Below are 25,055 nucleotides of genomic sequence, written 5' to 3'. Positions count from 1 at the left end.
AAGACCTTCTAACAAGCCCAGGTTTCTTGAAGCAGGGTCTGTGCATAGACCAGGTGGGAGAAAACTGCCAGGAAAGTTTTTCTGCATACAAAGGAAGCCCATCACAGGGGAAATATCAGAGTTCCTGCTTCACAAATGCAGCTCAGGGGAACTCTGTGATCCCCTCAGGGCACACAAGCAAATCTGTGGCAGAACTGGGAAATGGAACTGCATCTCCTGACTGTCCAGTGCGCTCACCACCAGTGCATCCTTCCTCCTCATTAACATTTTTGGAACCACATGAAGGAGCAGCAGATCCTTAAGACCAGGATACTCTGCAAGCTGGAACGCAGCAGCACCATCTGCACTCCAAGCAGATGCTGCAACTTCAAAAGCAGCACGAGCTGGCAGTCCCAGGGATCTGCCCACCAAATGCAACCTCGCCAAAACCTGCTCTGTGCCCACCCACCTGCCTCCCCAGCCCAGGCACTCCATGGGTTTGGATCTGCCTGCCAAAGATGTGGGCGGCTGAGATGCCAGCCCTAAATACTTCAGTCAGGAAGGATGGGCAGAGGGAAAAGCAGAGCTGCTCAGCAGGGTCTCACACCTCACCATGCCCAGTGAAAAGAGAATATTTCTTTCACTGTATTGCCAGAGCTGCTGTTATACCTCTGGGGTCTCAAGAGCTGGGCAAGAAGCCACTAGCTGGGGCAGGATGATGATTAACAGGCTCCATGCTGCTCCCAGGACCCTGCTGACACAGGAGGTGCAGGAACAGCCTTTGCCAGAGAGTTCCCAGGAGCAGAGGAAGAGGCTTCCTGACATCACTGGCCACAAACAGGGCTCTGAAATCAAGACAAGGCCAAACACACACTGGCTATTAACGGGAGGCCTCTTGTGGTCCAGCACACTGGGGGTATTGTTCTGCAGGGAGTGATGTTTTCGGGTCCCAGATCTGCCAGCCATGGAGTCTGCAGGGAATCTCCTCCATACAAAAGCCACGGGGAACATCTGGCTTTAAATAACGTCCGTTCTTTTCCATTCACCGAATCAATCCTGGTCTGTTTTTGCCTTGCATAGTCTTCGGTTCTGTTTCCTCTGTTGTTTGGGAGGGCAAGCCCAGTGTGTGTGGCCCTCCTCAGTTACTGCACAGTGTTTAACTCGAGTCATTTCAATAAAGGAACAGAGGATGGGGCACCATTTATACCCCAAATTCTCCTTATAAGGAGAAAAGGTATTTTGGATGAAAACTGCATGTTCTGGCTCGCTCAGGAGGCTGAGTGAAGCGAGCCCTGTGGATCTGGGACAATCCCAGCACCTTTCACAGGCAGGGTAACATCCACCCCAGCCAAGTTGTGTTTTATGGCTTTCTGTGATCCAAGTGTGTGGTCCCTCATCCCAACGCCCCTTGCAGCTGCTGCTCTCAGGACACTGAGTGTAGCAAGAAGGTGTTGCTGTTGATGCTCCACCTTTGTGGGGAACATGCCTTTAGTGTTTTATCTGGAAAAGGGAAGAGAGGCTTCCCTGGCTCTCAGGATACAGCTGCACCACGACATCAAGTTCTTTTCTGGGGGGAAGCAACGTGCAGCCACACTGTTGGGTTGATGCATCTTCCTTCAGGATTATCCCCTCTGATGGAGCTGGGAGAGAAAGATTTATTCCAAATGGCTTGAGCTGCTTCCACAAACAGCCTTGAAGATCAGTCCTCCTCACCAACTCCCTTAACAGGAATCATGGGACCAAAATACTCCTGAGCTGATGCACAAACACCAACCTGTTTGCTGGGAATCAGCTCTTCTCACACCAAACACCCAGATGGAAAGTGATGTCATTGGCATACCCATCCAGGCTTCTTTAGGCTGCAGGAAATTAAATCCAAGCCTTGTGAGGAAAGAAGGGGGTAAATCACCCCTCCTGGTTACTCAGCCAACCTGAGCAGCTTTAAACAGAACTGAAGGCTTTAGTCACAGGATAAAGCAGCAGACAGCACTCACTCTGCAGGCAATCCTGACTCCTTGGAGGGCCAGGCAGCAGGGGCAGGGCTTGGGGGAAGCTCCTGCATCCCTCAGAGCAGTTCAGCTCCCTCACAAGCCTCAGTCAGGAGGAGAGACACAGGCAGCAGCATCCAGAGCAGGTCTGAGTCTTGCTTCTTGCAGCATCCCCGAGCAGAGTTGTTATCAGACAATTCCCAAACCTGACCCAGGCTGCTGATTCCAATCCCTGCAGGGATGTTGGGCTGTGAGTTACACCACATGGAGAGCATCTATTCCACAAGCAAGAAGCACAGCAGGCAGCTGGAACTGCTGGGCCTCTTTGGCTACTCAAGTGAAATACAACAGGGCTTGTCAGCCAAGACCTCATCAGGAATCACTGCTGAGCCCAGGAAGCTCAGCAGAAAGCACCAAGGGAAAACCACAGCAACTGGAAGGAGGACCCAGTTGTGGTCTCCAGGGGGATTCATGACATGGAGAGAGCATGGAATGGTTCTGTGGGATCATGAGGGCACAGGGCTCAGTGGGGGAGGATGAGTGTGAACAGGCAAGTTCAGGACTGAGCAGAACAAGCAGCTCCTGGCCCTGACACAATCCTTGTCTGTGGGAGATGAGGCAGAAGGAGTTGCTCGGGATCTTTTTAAAAAGAGCCTGGACAGTAACACTGGAAAAAGAAACCTTTCCTGTAGTGATGAAGCTGATGTTGGCAGGAGCTGAAGTGCATGAGCTAAGGAGGAAATAACTTACCCTTTTTCCTGGCTTGAGCAATGACATCAGCAGCACTTTTGCTCATCACCTTGGTGATGTACAGGGGGCAGTTGGTCTGGTTGGCAATGGTTATTGCCCGGTTCACAGCCTCTGCCTCCACCTGAGGAACAGAGGTGGCAGCAGGTCAGGGACACCCAAGAGCACCCAGTCACCCTCAGAAGGCACAGACCCTGCTCTCCCAGAGCACAGGAGACACGAGGCATTTCCCACCTCTGAGCCTGGAAAGGCACAGTGTAATCACAGCAATTAAATGACATCAAGCTGCAATCCCCTCTCATTACCACCTTTTCTCCCTGGCTGCTTCAGAGCCTCTCTGCCTGAACTAAAACACCACTCCAGGTGCTCGGGGTCAGAATGATTAAGCCCCTTCTTTAACCTAGACAAAAATAAGCAACCAGATGTTGACTCAACAAAACTGCTCCCTCTCCAGCCCACGCAGAAGGGAGATGCTGCAGCACATACTCTGGTAAGCCACGTTTGCAAACAAGCTCCTAAATTGTACCCTCTGCTACAATCTCTGGCTTGGGATCTGACAGAGTGAGAACCACCCCATAAATCATCTGCTTTTCCTTGCATGTGTACAGAGAATTAAGCTCAGCCACACTGAGGGTCACGTTGTAACTGCAGCCTCAGGATGATGGGCATCGCTCTGATTTTATGGATCACACGTCCTAACCAGAGGATCCAGAGGACAGATTGAGCAGCTGGGTGATGCTCACTGCTGCCAGCAGTGCCACGGACATTTTCCAAGCAAACAACAGAGGAAATGAACCCAGAGCAATCCTCCAGCAGATTCCCCAGGGCAGGAGGCTCCCAGAAGCTCTCCCATGGGCTCTGGGTCAGGACACACTCAGCACTTGTGAAAATCTGCTCTGCAGTGACCGATCACAGCCCAAGGGCCACAAATCATCAGCATCTGGACCACAACACATTGCCCAGACAGGCTGTGTCTCCTCCCTGCAAGTGTCCAGGGACATGTTGGACAGGGCTTGCAGCATCCTGGAATGGTGTGGGCTGGGACTGAGTGGGCTTTGAGCTCCCTTCCTACCCAAACCACTCTGGGATCCTGCTGGCTCTCAGCTCAGTGCTTGGAGGAAAAGAACCCCCAGCTTAGGGAAGCGTGGCCAGGGCAATGCCCGAGTGTCCTCAACAGCTCTGCTCATGCCAGAGAAGCCACCACTTACACCCATGCCCTGTTTGCAGGCAGAACACTCCAGGAGAACTACAGCCAGGAGCTTCCAGTCCCCCAGAGTCAGCAGGGTGCTCTCTGGGGCCCAAAGGGTCACAGCCCCAGGCAGGGGATGCTCACAAGGGGCTATTTTCTGCCCCAGCTGCCACAGGCAAATGGGAAAGGCTGTGAGGGAGGGTTTTGTTCCAGGATGTTGGACCCAAATGCCAGCAACACTCACAAGGGCTGCAAGGAAGAGCCAAGAAAAGCTCAGTTGTCCCTTCTGAGAGACAAGGGGAGGACTCAGACAGGCCAAAGCTTCCAGGCCATGGCCTCCCTTTGCAAACTCCCCACTGGAGCGGGTCTGTGCATGGCTCTGCAGTACCTGGGAACCACACTGCCACTCCGTGCCTCAGTTTCCCTGCAGGCAAAGCAGGGATAAAACAACACACACCCTCAGACCTTTGGGCAGAAGGCGTTTGAGAAACTGTGAAGCAGCAGGAGAATATTTTCTGAACAAGGCTGCTGAATTCCTGCCTTGTGCCCAGATGCTATGGTGACAGGCACATAACAATAACCCAACAAGTAGTCCAAAGGGGAATGTTTGCAATTACCAGGATGCATTAGAAGCCCTAGCACAGCAGTTCTCTTGGAGAAAAAACAAAACAGAACAAAAAAAAAAAAAAAAAAAAAAAGACAGACATTTCCTGGAGCACTTGGACTGCTTGTGCTTCCAGCGTTTTTGTGGCTGAAATAAAAACAAAAAATGATGGATCGCTCCGAAAAGTCATCACAGAATGAACTGAGCTGTGAGGGGGAGAGTTTTCCAGAAAGTGATGGGTGAGGCTGACTTGGGATGGTGCTGTCTCAAGCCAGGCCCTGTTTTCTGGCTGCAATAACATGCTGAACACTTGGCTCAGCCCAGGTGACAGAGGTGAGCAAAGCTGAACCCCTGAGTCAGCTTAAGCCTCGATTCGAGCCTCCTGCCAGCCTGGGAATTCAGATATGTGCACTCCGAGACACAAGTGCACATGGCCAGCCCCTGAATGCTTCACTCTGGTGTAATTCTCCCTGAAATGAGTAGGAGTTTTGAGTCAATAAATGCTTTAGACTTGCTCAGCAACTCCTGCTGGTTTGCTGTAGATGGAGGTCTGAACTCAGGAGCTCTCCAGTCAGATGCCAGCTATCCTCAGGATGGGCTTTGTGTTCCCTAAGGGACAGCAGGAAAAGCCAATTCTAGTGTCAACAGCACCCCAGAGGGATACAACAAACATCCACTTCTGCTGAAGTCAACAGGAATTAGGGATTTGCTGCCACCCTTGGAATCTGGTCTCTATCACCAGCCAGCCCAAGGGGAGCTGGATGTTTTTAAAAGCACCAAGTCACTCCCGCGCTGCAGAAAGGGAGGGGAGGCAGCCAGATGACATCGTTTCCTGCTCTGTTTCCTATGACTTTCAAGGAGGAGAATGTTGGACCAAACGCTTCCCAGGGCTGGGCAGAGCACAGCTGAGTTCAGCTGCACACAGCCTGCCCCGTGTGACATCAGGGACAGGCTTCACTGAGCCTCATCTGCAGCAGCCACGTGGCCTCAGGCTGCCTTTTTACCTCCCTGTACTGAGGCAGAGCACAATCCTGCACAGATGAACAACCCATCCACACCTGGGAGCCATACAACTCACACTTTAAAGCTCCATCTCCGTGAAGGATGAGCTCTTAAACAGCCGGACACAACTTGGCTGGTTTGATGTCCAGATCCTTGAAGGTAAGAGCAGCCCTCCTTTGAAAACAACACAAACTGAACTCCCTAAAGTGTCACACCAGCATCTGTTCCCTCTCTCCTGATGCAGACCAAAAAAAACGTGTTAGAAGAACACAAATTGGATGGGTGACTGGAAAGCTCAGTGCAAAGTGTTTGCTCACAATTTCAGGAAGCAAAAGCTCCCAGCTCCAGGAGCCACACACAGATTCTGGGAGGATTCACTTACTGCCCAAGTGGAGCTTTTTTTTTTTTCCCCCAGGCAAGAGAATGATTTATGTTCCCACTGAAATGCCTCTGGATGCTGCTTGTCTGAACCAAAGGGAGGAAATGGAGCATGAGGGGCACGTGTGGATGATCTCACAGCCCTAGCTCCCAGCTGCCACATCTGGCAGGCAGCAAAGCCCCAGGATCTTGGAGGGACAAAAAGAGCTGCTTGGACAGAGCAGATGAACCCCACAGACCTGGAACGCCACGGTGAGGTGTCCCAGACAGCGACGGACTGTGAGTGAAGAGTGCAACGGGAACCGACCTCAAAGGCAAAGTTTGAAGGCTCTTTCATACTTCTGGGATTTATTTCAAAGGATTAAAGGGATTGGGGTGCCCATCCCTGGAGAAATCCATGGGGAAATATGAAGGGTAACTATATTCAAGTGCTGGGCTAAGGCCTGAGCATGACCTCCCCTCTCTGGTACATATTTTCTGTGCCTTCAGCAAACACTTAATCCATTGCTGTGAAAAACCACCCCAATTTCATCAAATATCAAATGTCAGAGTAATGGAAGCTATGGAAGTAGCTAAAACAATGTCAGGATTTGGGCATATACTAAAAAATTCTGCTAATTCACTGGAAGTCTGATAAAATAGTGACCAAGAGAGAAGCCCAAGACACTGGATCTAGAAAGGACAGTAGCAGAATTCCACCAACATAACAGGAAGAAGTCCTGTTTCCAGCCACATTCACACTGACGCAGAGATGTTCTAAACTGGGGAGGGGATAAATGCAAAGGCAGAGGAGTTCTCACCTCTTCAGGTCTGCTCAACACATGCCCTTCAGGGCCTGTGATCCCCAGCTCCAGGATCCTTTGCTGCTCCTGAGGCAGAAAAGAAAAAAGAGCAGGGATGAGATTTAAAGCAACAAGGAATATTTCCTGCAGCACACACAGCTGTTGTAAAGGAGCATGAGTGAGATCCTGAGCATCTGTGCTGGCTAAAAATCACATGGGGCTTTGCATAAGGGCCCTGCAAGAGAGTCCTGTCCAACTCCCCTTGCTGAGGATAACCAGAGCTCACAAAACCTTGCTGATTTGTTCACAGGAGGTCAAGGAAACCTCTTATTTGGATCTGCTTCACACTGGGTTCATAGCTCCCTTGACTCTCAGCACTCATTTGTGTCTATAAAATCATCTCTAAGATGTGGCTAAATGATAACTCATGGAAAAAATCATCCTGCAACTGGGCTCAAGGACTGGGGCAGGCTCTTGCCCAGCCAGAGAACACAGAAATCCTCTTGAGTGCTTGAGTGTACAAAATGAGCTGGAGATAAGATTAAATTGGATACATTATTAACATTTCTCCCTTGCTGCTGTTGGAAGGATAAACAGACCCCAAACATCAGCACCCCACAAACTGTATGAACCTACATCCCCTCCCACTCCCCTTCTTTTTACTTCCTGCAGAACATCTTGCTGCACACAGTGACAGTCACACCCAGCTTTTCACTTCAGGGGAGAGAGGCAGAGATGCCCAATATCTACCCCAAGCTGAAAGGTGCCACAAAACCCTATTTTATCAGTGCCAAATGCTGCACAGCCCTGCTCCTGCCCTCCATACAGCCATGCCACACTCCCAAAAGCCTGGCTGGCTTTCGGTTTGCAAAGAAGGAGTCAGAATTTAAAGCCCCGCGGGTGTTTGAAGCCACCAGCTCTGAGAACAAACAGGCCATACCTCAGCAATGATGTCACCGTTCTCAGCGTGCACTTGGGCTGTGGCACCGATGTCCCGGATCACGCTCAGGACCTCGTAAATCTGGGGGGCACAAAGCACAGGTCACAACAGGAACACACCTGCTGCAAGGGCAAACAGCCCAGACCCCCTCAGAAAACAGATTTTGGCAGAAGGGAATACAGAAAGAGAAGCATTAAGCAATGTAAGATGTGGTTTGCTGGAGGGTTACAAACCATTTTCATGCCTGTCACTGGATTTCCCAGTTCTACAGCTGGATGCTGCTGGTGTGGCAAAGGAGGATTATCCAGTGGCAGGTTTGGAGCATGGGAGGAAGAAACAGCAACAACTCAAACCCCACAGCTGGATGATTTTAAAGGACTTGCAGAGTTGTAGCTGTTTGATGTCTCATTTACTGGTGCCTGGCATGAAAAACATCCCGTGTATCTGAGGGGTGGGGGCAGGTTCTCCATGGAAATGCAGTCTCTGGAGCAGGAGCAGCTGATTTCCCACTCCAGCAACCAGTCTGGGAGGGCTCAGACCCAGTAACCCCCAGCTGGCGCCATCAATGTTCCCTCATCAAAATGCTTCCAGAGCCCTCAGAGATAACTCACACACCACTCCCAGGCATTCCTCTCCTCCCACACCTTCAGGAACTTCCTTAACTGCCCCTCTGAACAGCTAAATGTGCCCAGATGTGCCCACCAGAACGGCAAACAGGAAGGCAATTAACTCCTCTCTAAGGTCCCAGTGATTCTACCACCAAAAACCACCTCTGGATCAGTTTTAGCTTCTGAACAGAGTAATTGTAAGGAGCCCAGAGATCTTCCTGTCCTGCCCTGTGCAGAGGCATAAAGCAGCAATTCATAGAACTGCCACTGGTTCTGCCCCAAAGGAGCTGGAATAAAACCTCTGACCTCTCAAAATGAGAGTTTTACCATTGCTCCTCTCAACCAAGCCTTTCAGGGTTTGCTGTTGGTTGGGTTTTATTTCTAATTAAAAATATGATCTTCAAACCAGAGCTGTGGGTGCTATGGCACACATCAAGATTGGAACCAGGAGAGAGTGTCAGACCCCAGGATATTGAATTTAAACACTTATTTGTGACAAATGGAACACAAAGCTTTCCTTCCTACCTGAGAATCACTGAGCTGAAAGCGATCTTTGAAAGCCATGTACACCAAGAAGGAATTCACACCTGGGGAAAAGAGAGCACACTGCAGGTAAAGCCATGGAATTTAACCCCTAAATCAGCCCCCAGCAATAATTCCATGGATTCAGTGCTGTGGGAGGCTGAGGAACAAAATAAAAGCAGAAATGCATCTCACACCAAATCAGAGACTGGGCCTGCCTGGCTGACCCTCTCACCCTCCAGGGAGAACAGTGAGAACATGTCCAAACTGACCCACTGATCCTAAGCTGCCTTTCCCTCTCCAGACTCTGGAAGCAGTAGAAACTCCCACCCAGCATGTGTGGGAAGCTGCCATTAGAAGCTGCCATTAGGGCATAAAATGCTGGGTTTTGAAACTACAAACAGGATGGAAAATTACTCCAGCCTGAGGATGAAACGCCAAGGTATTAAAGAGGGGGGGAAAACCTATGAGGTCATTTTATTCAGCTCTTCACTTTTAGCAGCCAGAGCTGGATTGGTCCTCCTGGGGCTCCTGTTTCCCTTGTTGACAGCACTTTAGTGGCTGCAGGTATCACCAGGGGCACTGAGGAACCCAAAGGGCCTCCACTGAACACAGCAGCTGCTCTGCATGGGAAAAGCAGGAGATTCACCTCTGGAACACCTGTGTGCCCCAACCCGAGCCCCCTGCAACCCCAACTGCCCAAACCTTCTCAAGGAGCCAGAACAGGCCCCAAAACAGCTTTATTGGGATATAAAAGCAAAATAAAAGTAAAATGAGAGACAGCCCTAAACCACAGGGGATCCTGAAATACAAGGAGCAGCAAAGCTTCCCTGAGCTTACCATGATCTTTAACCAGAGCTTCCATCTCCTCCTGGACACCTTTGTGCCACTCAGTGATGTCCACATGCAGGGAATAGTCACAGCAGGATTTGCTGTCTGCCCACTCTCGCCACTGGTCGAACGCCGTCAGCAAACTGGTCCCAGGCTCGGGAACCACGTGGTCAACTGGGAACGACAACCAAAGCACCGGTGAGTGGCTGGTGCAGGAGCTTTCCCTGTGCCCAGGACAGCAGGCACAGCTGTGCAGAGGCTGCTACAAAATCAAGGCATCCCCCTTCCCCTTAAAATATTTTGAAGTTTGAAATTTCTCAGTGGTTTCTGGAGAATGTGGCCAGGGAAGTCGATTGTGGAGCAGCAGCTGAAGGAAAATGAGTTGTTACTACAACCTGTTTACTACAACTGTTGGTGCTACACATCCCAACCTTCCAGAGGACTGGAGGAAGCAACAATTTGTGGTTGGAGAGATCTCTCTGACACTGAGAAGGTCCTGCTGCCTCTCCACCTGCTCAGCTTGACCCTCACACCAAATCCAGCAGCAGCTGGATTCACAGGCAGCTGCAGGACAGCCTCAAAGGGTGACACAAGGGACCTGGATCTGAAGGTTCAGTGTTCCTGGTTTTAATTTGAGCACATGGAGTCTCTGAGACCTTCAAAAGGCACAGAGAAATGAAAGAAGCAAGCCAGCATCTCCAGTGCTTAACTGGGGGAGTAGGAAAAGCCTGGGGGATTTCAGGGTCACAAACTGGGCAGGCACTGCTGGGGAGGAGGAGAGGGCCTGGCTTGATTCTACATTAAAACACACAGAAAAATAAAAAGTTGGTTTAATTATTAGCAGAGAAATCCTAGCAGTTTATTTATAACTTTATGGTGAGGATCAGGGCTGCTCTAAGTCACAGCTGGGATGAGAGACAGAGCCCGTGGGCTCCACTCACCCCCAGGGCAGAACAAAGCTTTGCTTCACCCCCACGCAGACACAGCAGCTGAGATTTACTGTTTCTGCAGTGCCTAAAGAACCAGACTCCCACTGGGAGAGGCAGCCCAGCTCTCCTGAGCAGCCACGAGCCTCAGCCCCCGAGGCAGCAGAGACATCCCAGCCCGAGCTGTGCGCACGCTGCAGAAAGCCGAGAGCTCGCCCAAACCCTGCTGCAAACCTGCAGGGAACCTCCCACCTCTCTCCTTTGCACAGGGAGACAGAATATCCCAGCTTTTCTGCAAGGCTCTTCCCCTGGAAGCGTCACAGCAAGGGAATGACACGATGTGCAGCTCTGGGAGCTCAGCACATCAGGAGTGCCTGGTGGTCTCTGCTCCCTCCCCACCCACCACACAAATCCACGCTACGAGGGAAATCTTGGAAATGTGCCTCCCTCTGGCACCACATCAACGATGTGCTTTACACCACCACTGGGAAAAGCAGCCCAAATATAACCAGACAATAAACTGATCCGTTTTTTAAAAAATCATTGCATTTCTGTTCCATGATCTGCTCCTCCCCAGTGGTCAGAAACCTTCTGCTAACTTCCAGCCTGAATTGTTTCCTGGCCAGTACAGAGCCCCTGCTGCTCTGCCAAAGTTAATCTTTAGCTTAAGTGGAATGAACGACAAGGAGAAAAATAACATTCCCTCTGCTTTTCCAATGGGACATGGAGAAAGCCCAGGTTTACACAAATGTCTAATTAAAAAGCAAAAAAAAAAGCCCATTTAATCTCTAACAAATCACAGGAATAAATCCATCTCCATGTGAGACTAAAGGTGCCCTCAGAGCTCTGTCAGCCCCAAGATGATGGATGGCTCGTGGGCATTGGGAAATCATGCCTGGAGGCACCAAGGGGTTAACACAGAGTCCTCAGAGCCCAGTGCTGAGCCCCCGGCAATGGCTCTGGAGCCCTCAGGAATGACTGAGGTGTTTGGGATCAGAGCTTTATCTCCAGCTCACCTCATGCCCTGCCCAGGGATGGCTGATGGATTTGGTGGGGGCAGTGGGAGCTCCACCAGCTCTGCCAAAGCCAAACCACAGCTGGCTGCAGGAGTCAGGGATGGAGGTGGTGGTGCGAGTGTGCAGGGAAGTCAGCTCCAGGGGCTGGGAATATCCCCTGTGGCAGCTCCCTGGCAGCCGAATCACCCTCCAGCCCCTTCAAAACACAGCACACTTGTTCTCCACAGCAGCTCTGCCAGGCAGACACGGCAAACTCCCCAGGCTCAGCAGGAAAGCAGAAAGGTGAGCAGTGCATCCAGGACCACACTGCCCTGAAGGGATGTGGGGAAAGGATCCCGCAGAGACACCACGAGACAGCCACGGTGACAGGGACATGCCCAGGGCTGGGGTCCTGCTCCTGACTGTGGTGGCCAGGCTGGTCTGCTCCGGGATGCCACAGCGTTCCCAGAGGGAGCACTCCCACAAGGGATGGCCTTTGGGGGTCTCTGGTGAGCCCTGGCCACAGGGTAACCTCAGCAAGGGGCAGCCTGTGACTGTGAGTGATTCCAGCTCAGTGATTCCAGCTCAGTGATTCCAGCCCAGTGATTTCAGTGATCTCAGCTCAGTGATTTCAGCTCAATGATTTCAGTGATTCCAGCTCAGTGATCTCAGCTCAGTGATTTCAGCTCAGTGATCTCAGCTCAGTGATTTCAGTGATTTCAGCCCAGTGATTCCAGTTCAGTGATTACAGCTCAGTGATTTCAGCTCAGTGATTCCAGCTCAGTGATTCCAGCCCAGTGATTCCAGTTCAGTGATTCCAGCTCAGTGATTTCAGTGATCTCAGCTCAGTGATCAGCTCCGTGATCTCAGTTCAGTGATCTCAGTTCAGTGATTCCAGCCCAGTGATTCCAGCTCAGTGATTCCAGCTCAGTGATTCCAGCCCAGTGATTCCAGCTCAGTGATTCCAGCCCAGTGATTTCAGTGATTTCAGCTCAGTGATTTCAGTGATCTCAGCCCAGTGATTCCAGTTCAGTGATTCCAGCTCAGTGATTTCAGCTCAGTGATTCCAGCTCAGTGATTCCAGCTCAGTGATTTCAGCTCAGTGATTTCAGCCCAGTGATTCCAGTTCAGTGATTCCAGCTCTGCTTGTGAGGTTATCTCAGGCCGACTCAGAGACAGGAGACAGGAGCAGCGTGTGGCGATCCCACAGAGACAGCCTTTATGGTCCAGCAGCTCTGTGAAGGGCAGCCAGGGATGGCAGCTCCCCCTGAACTGGGCAGGAGCTGGGGTTTTTATGGGTTTTTACAGGGGAAAGCCAGGGTGGTACCAGGGGGAAACAAAGGATCAGCACAGTCACCAAGCATGGCAGACAGCTCACTGTGACAAGAGGGGATGGGCCCATCAAAGGGGTGTCTCTCCAGGAGAGGGCTGGGATGAGCTTATCACAGCTCCCCCAGGGCACATTCCTGCAAGGGACAGCCTTGGCAGGCTGATCTGCCTCCAGAGCTGTCCCTGGGGCAGGAGGGGAGCTCTGCTGCCACAGCACAGGCAGCAGCAGCAGCAGTGAATGCTGCACAGAAGGCGTGGAGGGTGTAATCCCCAGTCCTGCTCTGGAGACAACTCAGACACAAATGGCAGCAATCTCCTCCATTCTCCCATCCTCTCTGCAATGGGAGGGGGCAAACACTCGTGGCCTACATCCCTCCGTGCAAGGGTGGGGTTTTGGGGGAGCAAACGAGTGAAAATGTAAGTAAAGATGCAGGAAAAGAGAGCAGTCAATGTCTGCTCTGGAAAGGACTGAGCTCTGCAACAGCTTCTGCCTGCTGAGATGGCCAGGAACTGCCCACATGCAGCTCAGAGAGGTTTCTTCCAGCCCTCAGGCACAGCTCAAGAGCTCAGAGTAAAACAAAAAGCTTTTTCTTTCAGGTCCCTGTGCTCCAGAGCAGCACAAGCAGCTGAGGAGGCTCCGTCCCACGGCGTTCCCACAGCCCCAGGCTCCCAGCAGGACCCCTGGGGACCATCTGTCCCAGCACCTCGGACACAAGGGCTGACCCACCCCACAAATCCCTCCGTGGAGAATTCCCAGGAATGGGAAAAGCAGTGCTGAGCTAACCCCACAGAGCTGCTTCTCCCTGGGACTGCCATCCCATGCCCCATCCATCCTTCCAGCACCCCTGGAAGTGGCAGTGCTCTCTCCCTGCGGTGGCCCCACGCCTGCAGGGCACGCTCAGGACAAGCTCTTGTGACCCAGGCTGTTGTCACCCCTTTATTCCCTCCACCACCACTGCCTTGATCCACTCTGCTCCCCAGCCCAGATGTTTGCTTCCTGCTGTTGATTTTTTTTTTGCTCTGCAAATGAATTCAGCTGCTTGAGGTCTGAGAAGGAAGTTGCCAGCTCATTTTTGAACTGAAAGCTTGTCCCAAAAACAGAAACTAAACAGAGAGGGAAACAGAAAAAATAAAAAGGAAAAGATAATTTAAGAATCACTTCATCAGTGCTAAAATCTTCAAAGGAAAAACTAAATACTTGTGTGAGCCTTGTAGTGGCTCCCTGAATCTGAGTGAAATTCAGGCCTAATCATAATGTTTCTCTTTACTAAACACACTCTCAGCAAGGCACAGGGAAAAGCCAAGCTCAGGGTTACTTTGGTTTCTCAGCTATGAACAGAAAACATTCTGTAGATTATCTTTTAATTATCTTTTAACTTTTTGAGCTGCAGAACCCAAAATGCAGCAGCCCAGGCAAGGCTGTTACACCAGCAAAGGAACTTCTTTAAAAAAAAAAAAAGAGAAAAGAAAGAGACAAACTACTTTATACATTATAAATAATCTAATTTTTTCCTTGTTAAACAGTGACAGGATTCCAAAACACCTGGCTAGTCTTTCTCCCAGACAATCCCAGCTCTCACCTCCCTCTGAGGGCAGAGGGATTTGAGCACCTGTGGACCCACATGCTCCAGCCCTAATCACCCAGACTCTTAATTACCCTTCCCAGGCCTGCTTTGGCTCTCCTGTCATCCTGCACAGGCTTACAAGGTGCATCTGCTCCTGCTTCCCAGCCTTCCAGCTCCCAGGCAGGGCTGTTTTCCTGCTCCTCGGGCAGATTAATCGGCTCAGGATTAAAGGCAGACAAGAAGCCTGGGTGATCCGTGTGGCTCTCCAGCCACGCTGGAATGCTCTGTCTCTCCTGGGCCAAACTGCTTGGATGCTGCTGGGGAGATGTCTGGGTGTGAAATGAAAGGGGAAGGCAAAAATTTAAGGGGAATGGGTTAAATGCTCCAAGGATGGGGAAAATAAAGCAGTGTTGTTTTAACAAGGGCATGGGGAGATCTACACGGGGTGGAAGTGCTAACAGCAGCAATTATCAACACGTTCTTATCATATATTAACATCAAACCTGCTCTGAAATCAGATCCCAGCACAATCCCATACACACACGTGAGTAATTTCAAAGTTCAGATCATTCCTACTGCTTTTTTCATGGAATCATGGAATACCCTGATCTGGAAGGGACCCACACAGATCAAGTCCAACAACTGATTCCAGAAAGGGCAGCCTGAAAAACAAAGTTAGGACTGGTCTGAAACATCTCCTTGTCTTCATCCAACTTCTCCCAGACTTCAAAACCACTTCCACAGCCCACTGAAAATGGTGCCAGGCTTTAAATGGTGGCTTTAGGAAATGTTGCATCACATCTTGGCTCCCTTTTCCAAACTCGGGGGCTTTCTGCTGCTGAAGAGCTCTCCTGGAGCAGGGTGGCACCCTGGGCACGAGGGATCACCCAACATCTCAGGATGCTCTGAGACCAGAGCCAGAAAAATCCCACATGATCTCTTTCTGGCACTTGGAATCTCAAGTTAAAAAAAGCAAATTAAGAGCAATGCCTTTATATTTTTGACCCCTTGCTAAGCTCCAGAGAAATTATTGCTTCAGAGGGAGAGCTGCATCCAGCTTTTTTGCCTTGCCTTGAAAACAAAACTCAGCTTTTGGGATGGATGTGCTCATGGGTGGGGATTAATGGGTTTTATAGCTTCCTGGCATTGTGGCATGTACATTTTTTTTTTCTTTTTTGCATCCTGCCTCAGTCGAGCAGGCCTTGGCTTGCAAACAGCCCCTTCCTGGAGCTTCTATTAATAGCCCAGCTTTCCCCTGGAAAGGATTTTTTTTTTCAACTGGTTTAATTAAGTGTCATCCAAAGCATGCATGAAATTTTTCTGGGCCTTCAGCTCATGAATGCCACTACCAGGAAGGAGAAAAACTGTTTGAAATGGACAATATAAACACGAATTAGGGTCAGATGTTACCAAAATTGTGTATGCAATAAAAACCATGTATTCAGGGTTCCAGTTGCTATTCTAGACTGCAGTTTTACACATTATTTCCTGCTCCTACCACCATTAAATGTTCCTGTTGTTTAAGAGAAGTTTATAAGGTGAAAATCCTTAACATTTAAGCTCAACTGTTAGCAGGCAGATCTCCCCTACCCAAACCTTTAAGCAGCAGCTTGATCACTATAAACACATCTGCCCGTTTAATACTACTTAATCCCCACAGCAACTGTGTGTGATGAAATCTGGTGAATTTATGGAGTTGTACATTCTGTCACAAGCCATTTTATTGAGAGGTTGTAATTAAATTCAGCCCTGCTAATTGCACAGGTCCCTGCTTAGAAGCCTGGAGTTGTCAGGCTGTGGCTGCAGGAATATTTCTTGGTGTGAAATGGGAGTAATTCTGCGAGAGCAAAAGGAATAAAATCAATCTCTGTGAACTGAAAGTCAGGCCCTTGACTGACCCATGGAAGATTATCCCATAATCACAAACTTTATTTCATCCAGAGGCTTCAAATTCTCAGCTGGTAAAATATCACAACCCCTTCCACCTTTATGTATCATGACCCTTTTCTGTGCCAAGGAATTGAGCTACCAAAAGCTGCCTCATCGAGTAACAAAGCTGTTTTCAGCAGCAAAAATTCTGATTTAAGTATTAACCCCCATTTCCAGCTCAGCAGCCCATCCAGAGACCTCAGCCCTTCTCTGAGCTCAAAAATCCCCAATCAAGCGATCCAGAAGAGCCTCACACCTCCTTTTATCTGACCCCATCCCAGTCCTTCCTCTAGACCACACTCTGGGTCATGGGTTTGACCTGGGAAAAGGAAGGACAGCCACAAAATCGCTTTGAAGGGAACTGCTCCACAGACCTGACACATCTCAGCTGATAAGAAATCAAACAAATTATTTTCTTCACATCCTGGCTCCAGCAACCAGATTTCAGCTCTGTGTATTTGTGGGGATTTATTCCCACAGTATTTTATTCTTTGTTCCCTCCCCACCAGGCAAAGATACCGGAATAAAGAGATTATTCTGAAGAGTTACAGCCCTGCACAGAGCAGCATTTATGGTGCTAATACAACTACCCAAGGGCTGCACATGCCTGCCAAGCTCATAGTAAAGGCAGCCTAAATGACATCACATGTTGTTTTCTGTCAGCTCACATCCACTTTATAAGACCTGATGCAGAGGAATCAGAAGCTGGACCAGGCTCAGAAGAATCAGACACATGCACTGATTACATTTTCAGACTGCAGTGTTCCCTTATTCCCTCACTGATGTCATCCAGATATTTCTCTTGCCCTTTTGGCTGATTACATCCAAAACACAATTACCAATTTGAGGCCGGCTGGACACAAACATGAAGAATTCAAACAAGAATTAATAACTCTCCCCAGCAGCTGGAATGGCAGATCCAAAAAAAAAGGCTCCATCTCTTCCCAGTACAGGTTTATTGTGCATTTATTGTATCTCAGGAGGTCACCATGGCAGAGAGGGAAGGGAACCAAGTTCAAAAGAGACATTTAAGTGGTTCCAAGATTTATCCTTTCTTTTAGGCATTACTCCCCACTTGAAAGCCATGAAAAGAGCACTTCAAAGGCTTCCATATGAATTGCTCTGTAAACCTTGAGGGACTAGGATGGAGAAAAACCTCAGTTTGTAGCCACGGCTTTCAAGCCAAGACAAAACACAAGAATTAACAACACATCCAAGGGGCGAGAGCTGATCAGACACAGGAGGACAGAAGAACACATGCAGTGAGCCTGCTCTGTCCCTCTCAGGTCACTGGAGATGTGTCCTGCCCCTCAGGCTTTTTCCACTCGCTGGGAAGATGGAACAGTTCTGGATTTGCATTGTTATCACCAAGTTTTGGATTCTCACTTTCATTTCATGGCCCAGGGCTGTCTCAGGGGTGTTGGAGATAAAGAGGAACACAACTGCAGGATGCCAGTTTTTACAATGGAAATTTGTAGTGATTCTGAGAGTTTCTGGGATTAAAAGAGTTGGTTCCCCCCCCCAACCCACAAAATAAACTAAATGTGCAAAGCTCTGCTTCTATACAAGCACTTTTTATTATTACAGCTTGTGAGAGAAATGGGGGAAAGAAAAGCCCCGTATTTGCCAAAGAAACATCACCCCTGGCTGCATGAGGACCAGACGCTTCCTCTCCCCGTGACTGTGACAAGGTGACATCATGTTCTGAGGAGGAAGCTGGCACCCATCACCACCAAAGCCCCGGAGTCCCCCTCCTGTTCCCACTGACAGCTCTCACTCCCAGCTGCAGGCAGGGAGGGGAGGGCTGAATCAGCCCTGAAACACGCTGGGATGTGGCCTGGAGGTGCAGCAGGACCTGTTTTCCACAAAGGACACGGATGGAGCAGCACATCCCCCCTGACACAGCCATTTCCTGACCACACCTGCCCATCTGCTGCTGTTCTCCCCGCTCTGCTGAAATCATTAACCTGCAGCAGGTCCTAACCAGATGATCCCCAGGTTAAACAGAGAACCTGTGGCACGTTCCCCAGCTGCTGAACCTCCTCCAGCTCTGAGCCAGCCCAGCCTGGCCTCACAGGCTGTCTGGTGTCTCCCTAGATCAGTGAAGGGAGGTTTGGGGCACAAAGCACCGCTCCTGGGCACCACCTGAGCTGCCCACCCAAAGAGAGACACCCACCCTATGGCAAACTGGCTTGGGAAACTCTTACACACAAGGTCTGTGCTTTTTTCCAAGTCTTTAGGGGCAACTGTTGCTTCCTACACCTCAGTTTAATTTCCTGTCTCAAACATGGCATGAGAAGGAAATTCTCTAAGGGTGGGGAGGCACGGGCTGCCCAGAGAAGCTGTGGCTGCCCCATCCCTGTCCAAAGCCAGGCAGGACAGGGCTTGGAGCAGCCTGGGACAGTGGGAGGTGCCCTGCCCATGGCAGAGGGTGGCACTGGATGGACTTTAAGGTCCCTTCCACCCCAAACCATTCTGGGATTCCATGAACAGTGGGAATTGCCACTGGATGTGGCTCAGTGGGAGTTGTTCCATATTGCTGCCACCTCCCCTTTACTGCAGAGTGTTTGCATTGCAGAAGGACTGACTGGTTCAGAGTCCTGAACTCTGGTCCTGCTTCCACGGCCTAATTCCACTTCTAAGAACCCCCTACACAGCCACATTTTTCTCAGCTGTGCTACAAAGATTTCCCAAAACTTTTTTTTCTACTGTGAATGAAAAAGAGTCTCTGCCCATCAGGCTGAAAAGTCCTTTGTAGCCCATCAGTAGCCAACCTCTTCTCTTGGGACACTGATACTAATCCTGAGAAATCTTATCTGAAGTAAAGAAAAGCCTGCTGGGAAGTATCATTAACTGACACCCACTCTGGAGAGAGATTTTTCAAAGCAATATTGGAATATTTGAACAGAGAATCCTGTGTCACAGCCCCTGGCTGCTGAACCAGGCCTGCCTCACTTTTCAAGGAGCCTGGAATCTTGCCAGGCCCATGAAGAACCCCAAATTGGAGGCACAAACCACTCAGTGTGCTGCAGTTTGGGAGCTTCCCCCCTTCCCTGCACCAGCTCAGCGCTGTGCAATAATTTGGGAGGGTTCTTCAGGAACTCCTTCCCCAGCTCCTGCTGCCTGGAGTCTGCGCCAGGGAATTTCATTAATATGTAAAACAGCAGCACGGAGTCCCTCAGATTCCAAAAATACCCACCCTGCACACATGGAGCTGCTTCTAGGGACAAAAGCAACGTGGTGGGAACACACCCGGGTAAAGGGAAGCTTCCAAAAGCTGAGCCTCTTTTTGGTGGGCTCTGAAAACCAACCAAAGCATTTCCCACTTCGTATTTGCACGTGAAATCTGCAAGTTCCTTCGTTTACTTAAAACAGGAAGCCAAAAGCACTTTCCTCTGGATTTGCCCTAAATGCCAAACCACCACAGCTGCCCACATCAGATTCTCAGGTAGCTCTTCATAAAAATAAGCACTTTTTACTTATGATATGAGGCTCTAGGTGAGCTCAATTAATTTGAATTAAAACCACAACCCCTTCAGCAACAAAGCCACCTCCCATTACAGCCAGCCAGCAACCAGCATGGAGAAATGGAATGGCATTCCCATTGCCACACAGGGGGTCCCCAATCCCAACTGCAGCATTCCAAGGGAAGAAAAGAGCTCTCCCATAACCCCTAAAAGTCCATCCCTGCATTCCTTGCACATGCACAGGGCTTCCATGGGAGTGAGGGCTGTGAAAAGATGCAGGCACAGCCCCAAGCTGCTAACAGCTGGCAGCTCCTGAGCAGGATTAAAGTGTGCCAGACAAGAGGAGCTCATTTGTATTCCTCAAACATTTCTCCCTCTCACCAGAAAGATTAAAAAAAAAAATGCAGTTTCTAAGAAACAGATGGGATCTATGAACTCTGAAGGCACAAAGGCTGAAGGAAAGAGGGGGGAAAAGGCTCTGCTGATCGAAGACATCAAATCCCACTCCACAGGCAGCACTCCAAATCCATCCCAAGTGGGGAATCCTGCAGTTGGTTACAGCCTTTGCTTCTTCCAGGCTCCACCTGCTTCCCTCCCGTGGCACACAGAGCTCATTTCCAACGTGGAGAGCTGAAAGCTCCTGCCTGGCCAGGGCATTTTCTGCTGAGTCAAGATCACAGGAAGGAAAAAGCAGCCAAGGCCTTGAACACTGGTGGGGAGGCAAAAATTCCCTGCCCAGAAGAACAGGCCAAGGAAAGAGCTGGAGGCACCACCTGCTGCTTCTCTGAAGACCTTGTCAAGACCTGAGGGTCATTTAGACATTTTATCCAGCAAGGTGTAACACACATGCCCTGAAAACCTATCACAGGCACTTAATGATCTTATATGAAGCCAGGTGGATAATTTCATTTTGTTTTTTATTATTTTTTTTTTCTTTCCATCCATAGCAGACCTGGAGGAGCCAACTTTGACACCTGCCCCCACAAAAACATCATGTACATTTTCCATTGATCTGAGTGGCTGGGTAAGACACAAGCACACCAGAGAGGATCCACTGGCTCCTTACTTCTGTGTCATCTCTAAGGCCTGGAACTTGGGGATGAGACAACTGGGCACAGAAAGCAAGAATTTGGGGATTTTTGGGACTTTTCACAAGGGCATGTAGTCACAGGACAAATAGGGGTGGCCTTAAGCTGAAGGAGGACAGGATTAAATGAGGTATTAGGAAGAAATTCTTTATTATAAGGGTGGGGAGGCCCTGGCTCAGGTTCCCCATCCCTGGAAGTGTTTAAGGCCAGGCTGGACAGGGCTTGGAACAACCTGGGATAGTGGAAGGTGCCCTGCCCATGGCAGGGGGTGGAACAAGATGATTTTTAAGGTCCCTTCCAACCCAACCATTCTGTGATTCTGGAAGAAAAGCACTTCAAAGCAGCTCCTCAAACAAAAGAACTCTTCCCCACGCAGAGGGAAAGCGGCACCGTTGATCCCCAGCATTAAATGGAATAAGAGGCATTAAGTGCTACTGCATCAAAAGACAACAGGGGTTAATTTCTCCTGAAATAAATCCCTCTTTTTGGAGGCATGGAAAAATCTAGATCAGTCACATCTGCACTGTCAGGACTGCTGCCACTCCAGCACTCGTGTGCTCAGAACTAAACCAGGCTCCAGCACCTGTGGAACTGCTCCCACCCCCTCCTTCCTGCACAGGGAGGGGCTGGAGCAGAATGGGTCAAAACAAGCACAGAAAGGGACCCCCCACCTGCTCCTTAAAAAATACCACTGCTGCCAAGAGGCTGAGAGATGGGAGAGGAGGCACAGGGGTGGCACAGGAGGCAGAAGGGTGGCACAGGAGGCAGAGGGGTGGCACAGGAGGCAGAAGGGTGGCACAGGAGGCAGAAGGGTGGCACAGGAGGCAGAAGGGTGGCACAGGAGGCAGAAGGGTGGCACAGGAGGCAGAAGGGTGGCACAGGAGGCAGAAGGGTGGCACAGGAGGCAGAAGGGTGGCACAGGAGGCAGAAGGGTGGCACGGGAGGCACAGGGGTGGCACGGGAGGCACAGGGGTGGCACGGGAGGCACAGGGGTGGCACAGGAGGCACAGGGGTGGCACGGGAGGCAGAAGGGTGGCACGGGAGGCAGAGGGGTGGCACGGGAGGCACAGGGGTGGCACGGGAGGCACAGGGGTGGCACGGGAGGCACAGGGGTGGCACGGGAGGCACGGGAGGCACAGGGGTGGCACGGGAGGCACAGGGGTGGCACGGGAGGCACAGGGGTGGCACGGGAGCATGGGGCAGGATCCCCAGCAGCTCTGGGAAAGGAAAAGATGGGAAAGGGAAAATATCTTCTGATTGACTCAAAACCAAGCCAGGCTGGACTGCAGAGGTTTCACAGGACTCCAGCCCAACACCAGGGCCATTGATTTCACCTTTCAGCACTGAGGGGGACGAGGGCCCAGAGTCTGTGACAGCCACCTCACCACACCACAGGCCTCCTGCAGCACCCCAGGCACTGCCACACAGCTCCTGAATCCTTGTGTGCTCCTCACAGGAGCCTGTTCTCCCAGCACAGAGACCTGGCCAACAATAAAAAGGGTCCAAACCCCCTCCTGAGCACACACACAAACACAGAACACATCTGAGCACAGCTGTTTCCTCCTGTGCTCTCTGGGGAGGGACATCAAGGGCCTGGCAGGTCCCCACTGGGATCCCCAGCAGAACAATGGGGACCCCATCCAGCGCTGCTGGGATGTGCTGGGAGCCCCAGGAGAGGCTGCACAATCCCCTGCAGTCAGAGCCTAATGGACTTAGAGGGGTTTAAAAGCTTGGGAAGAGGAGCTCACACCAGGGAACTGCCCAGCTCTGCTCACTTTCTCATTGAGCATTTTAAGCCTGCCCTGAATGAAAGGTACAAACACAGCAGCGGGAAGCTGAGAGCTGGTGAAGCAAAGAGATTTAGGGTGAATCAGGGCCAAGGCTGGTTTTGGGGGTGTGAAAAGCACCAAGGGGAGCTGGAGAGAGGAGGGACAGGGCAGGAGTGTGTGGCCATGCCATTATTCCAGTCACAGACAGCAAGGATTCCCACTCATAGAAATCCCCAATATTGTGTGGACATTTTCACTACATTTCTGGAGAATTAAACATTTCTCTGGGGCAGAAGAACCGCTGCCAGGAAGAGAAACGAGCTCCAGAGCCAGGGCAGAGCCAGAGCCGTCTGCAGGGCTGGTCCCAGCGCACAGTTCCTCTTTCATCTCTGGGTGCAAAGAGAAACAAAACTGTGGCTGGTGCCTGTGGAACAATGCAGTGCTGTGTACACACAGCCAGGGACCTGGGGAGACACTGCAGCTCTGTGGTCGCTGCTCTTGGATGCAGAACACTTGGTTTTATAATTCCAGCTCAGCCACGAGTCCCTGCCTGACCACTGCTGTCACCTCCTTCTGTCTCTGCTTCCCTCCTCCTCCTCTCACCGTTTGGAGCAGCACAGGACTAACCCTGATAATATAAAATAAATGTACCCAGTCGGGTAGAATAGGATATAATCTCCACTGGTGGGATTAAATACCACCCCACACCCTCACCCTGTCTGAACCCCACTTCAAGCTGAGACTATCACAGAGCCTGATCTCCTTGGGGGCAGTTCCATTCTCAGATCAAAACCCAAGAGGTGAGGAATCATTCCTGACTGGAAACATCTCCTTCCAGCAAGGTGGTGATCTTCAGGATGACCTGAGAGAACTGGTGTCACCTCACTTTGAGTCTGATTGCAGCTGGGCAGCTCAAACCCTGCCCAAACCCCTGCCCACAGGAGCTCTTTAATAGCAGGGTCAGGAATTAGGGAGCCAACAGCAGCCCTCGTGAGGCTCCCCTTCATCTCCTGAACTTCCCAAGATGAACAGGCTCCCCTCCCCAGCCTTCCCTCCCCATGTCATTAGGATAACTGCTGCTTGAGTTCAAAAGGCTGCTGGCTTCCAAGCCACCAGGCCAGAAAAAGCTATCATTTCTCTCACTGTAATTTCTCTCTGTGATTATAACAGTGGTTGACTGAGTCAAGAGAGGCAATGTCAGCAAGAGATTTCACCCAAGGACAGCAGATCCCAGAGAAGGAGCAGAGTCTGGGAGGAGGGGCTCAAATGTGTGTGAGAGCTGGCCTGGGTGGATGGAGCTCTCACTGGGACATTAAACAGGCTCAGGGATCAGAGACCAGTAAATATACAGAGCTTAACTTCTTCATCCCTCCTGCAGGCCTGGAAGCAGAGAGAGGCAATCCTGCCCCTGCTCAAATCAGGGCGAGTTTTTCCACTGATTCTGATGGGGATTTTACCCATCACAGTTAATCAGCCACCAAACCATCAACAGGCTGTGAGAAGCAGCCCTGTTCCTAGCAGGGATTCTTCCTCCTCTGGCAGCTCCAGGGACTGGGATATGTCCTGGGGTATTAACCTGCTCAGGCTGGGAAAACAGGGGCTCAAAAATAGGTGTGTCTTGTGCAGAGCCAGGCCTTGGATTTTGGTGATCCTTGGGGGTCCCTTCCAGCTCAGGATGGTTTGGGAGTCTATGAAAAAGCAAAATTTTGGCCTCTTGTAAAGGGCAACTTCAGACAGAGGGTCCTTTTCCAAAACTCTGGGAGGACTGTTCTCTTCCCATGGAACACAGGGGAGTTTAGGGAAGCGACTAGAACAGGTTGGAGCAGATCTAATACTCCTCTCTCCTTCAGAATTCTCTGTGGAGCATTCTGGAATTCTCCTTTCAACTTAATGCCCAAACATTGCATTCTGACATTTCAAAAGGGCGAGAATCCAAGTTTTTTTCCCGGAGCAATGTTATCCCAAAGCCCGTGGGGAGGGCTGCTCAGCTGACATACCCACACCAATATTGTTTTAAGGTGGGGACCGAGAAAAGGAGCGTGCAAATTGCCACTGCAGAAAAACAAAGATATCACAATACGTCATTTCGGGCAAAACCAACTCTGTTTGTTCCTCCGTTAGCAAAGTCAGCTGGAGCCTTGCCTTTGGCACTGCAGAGGGGAGAGACAGAAGGATCATAGCTGGAATTCCTGCTCAGATGGCCTCAGGGGAGCCAGCAGAAAAAGAAATCAGCCCTAACTCCTGAGTGGAGCAGCCTAGGGAGGGCTCAGGAAAGCAAGGGACAGAGAGACAAAAGGGCAGATTTGGATCCTCACCCCAGCCCCCCTTTCCTGATGGGATGGGAAGCCCTGGATTGGAGCTAGATCTGCTTCCCACCAGGATCAATCTCCCCTGGTGCCACAAAAAACCCACAATTG

The 25,055-nt window shown here is 50.5% G+C and overlaps 1 protein-coding gene across 2 annotated transcripts in view; it reads right to left on the bottom strand.

Moving 5' to 3' along the window:
* DPYSL2 (dihydropyrimidinase like 2) overlaps positions 1-25,055 on the bottom strand; it is a 54,543-nt gene that overhangs the window by 11,471 nt on the left and 18,017 nt on the right. For both annotated transcript variants that reach the window (XM_088068232.1, XM_005532242.3), the window contains exons 4-8: positions 9,580-9,744; positions 8,743-8,804; positions 7,610-7,690; positions 6,688-6,756; positions 2,718-2,838 (exon numbers count right to left, since the gene is read on the bottom strand). In XM_088068232.1, the coding sequence (XP_087924358.1) occupies positions 2,718-2,838; positions 6,688-6,756; positions 7,610-7,690; positions 8,743-8,804; positions 9,580-9,744 (498 nt within the window). The remainder of the gene's footprint in view (positions 1-2,717; positions 2,839-6,687; positions 6,757-7,609; positions 7,691-8,742; positions 8,805-9,579; positions 9,745-25,055) is intronic.

Source organism: Pseudopodoces humilis, chromosome 30 (assembly GCF_049639895.1).
Source record: "Pseudopodoces humilis isolate 2021_Gansu_Grassland_sample_001 chromosome 30, ASM4963989v1, whole genome shotgun sequence".
In the NCBI taxonomy this organism is placed as follows: domain Eukaryota; kingdom Metazoa; phylum Chordata; class Aves; order Passeriformes; family Paridae; genus Pseudopodoces; species Pseudopodoces humilis.
Note: the sequence above shows the minus strand (reverse complement) of the source record. Positions and strands in the feature narration are given on the sequence as shown.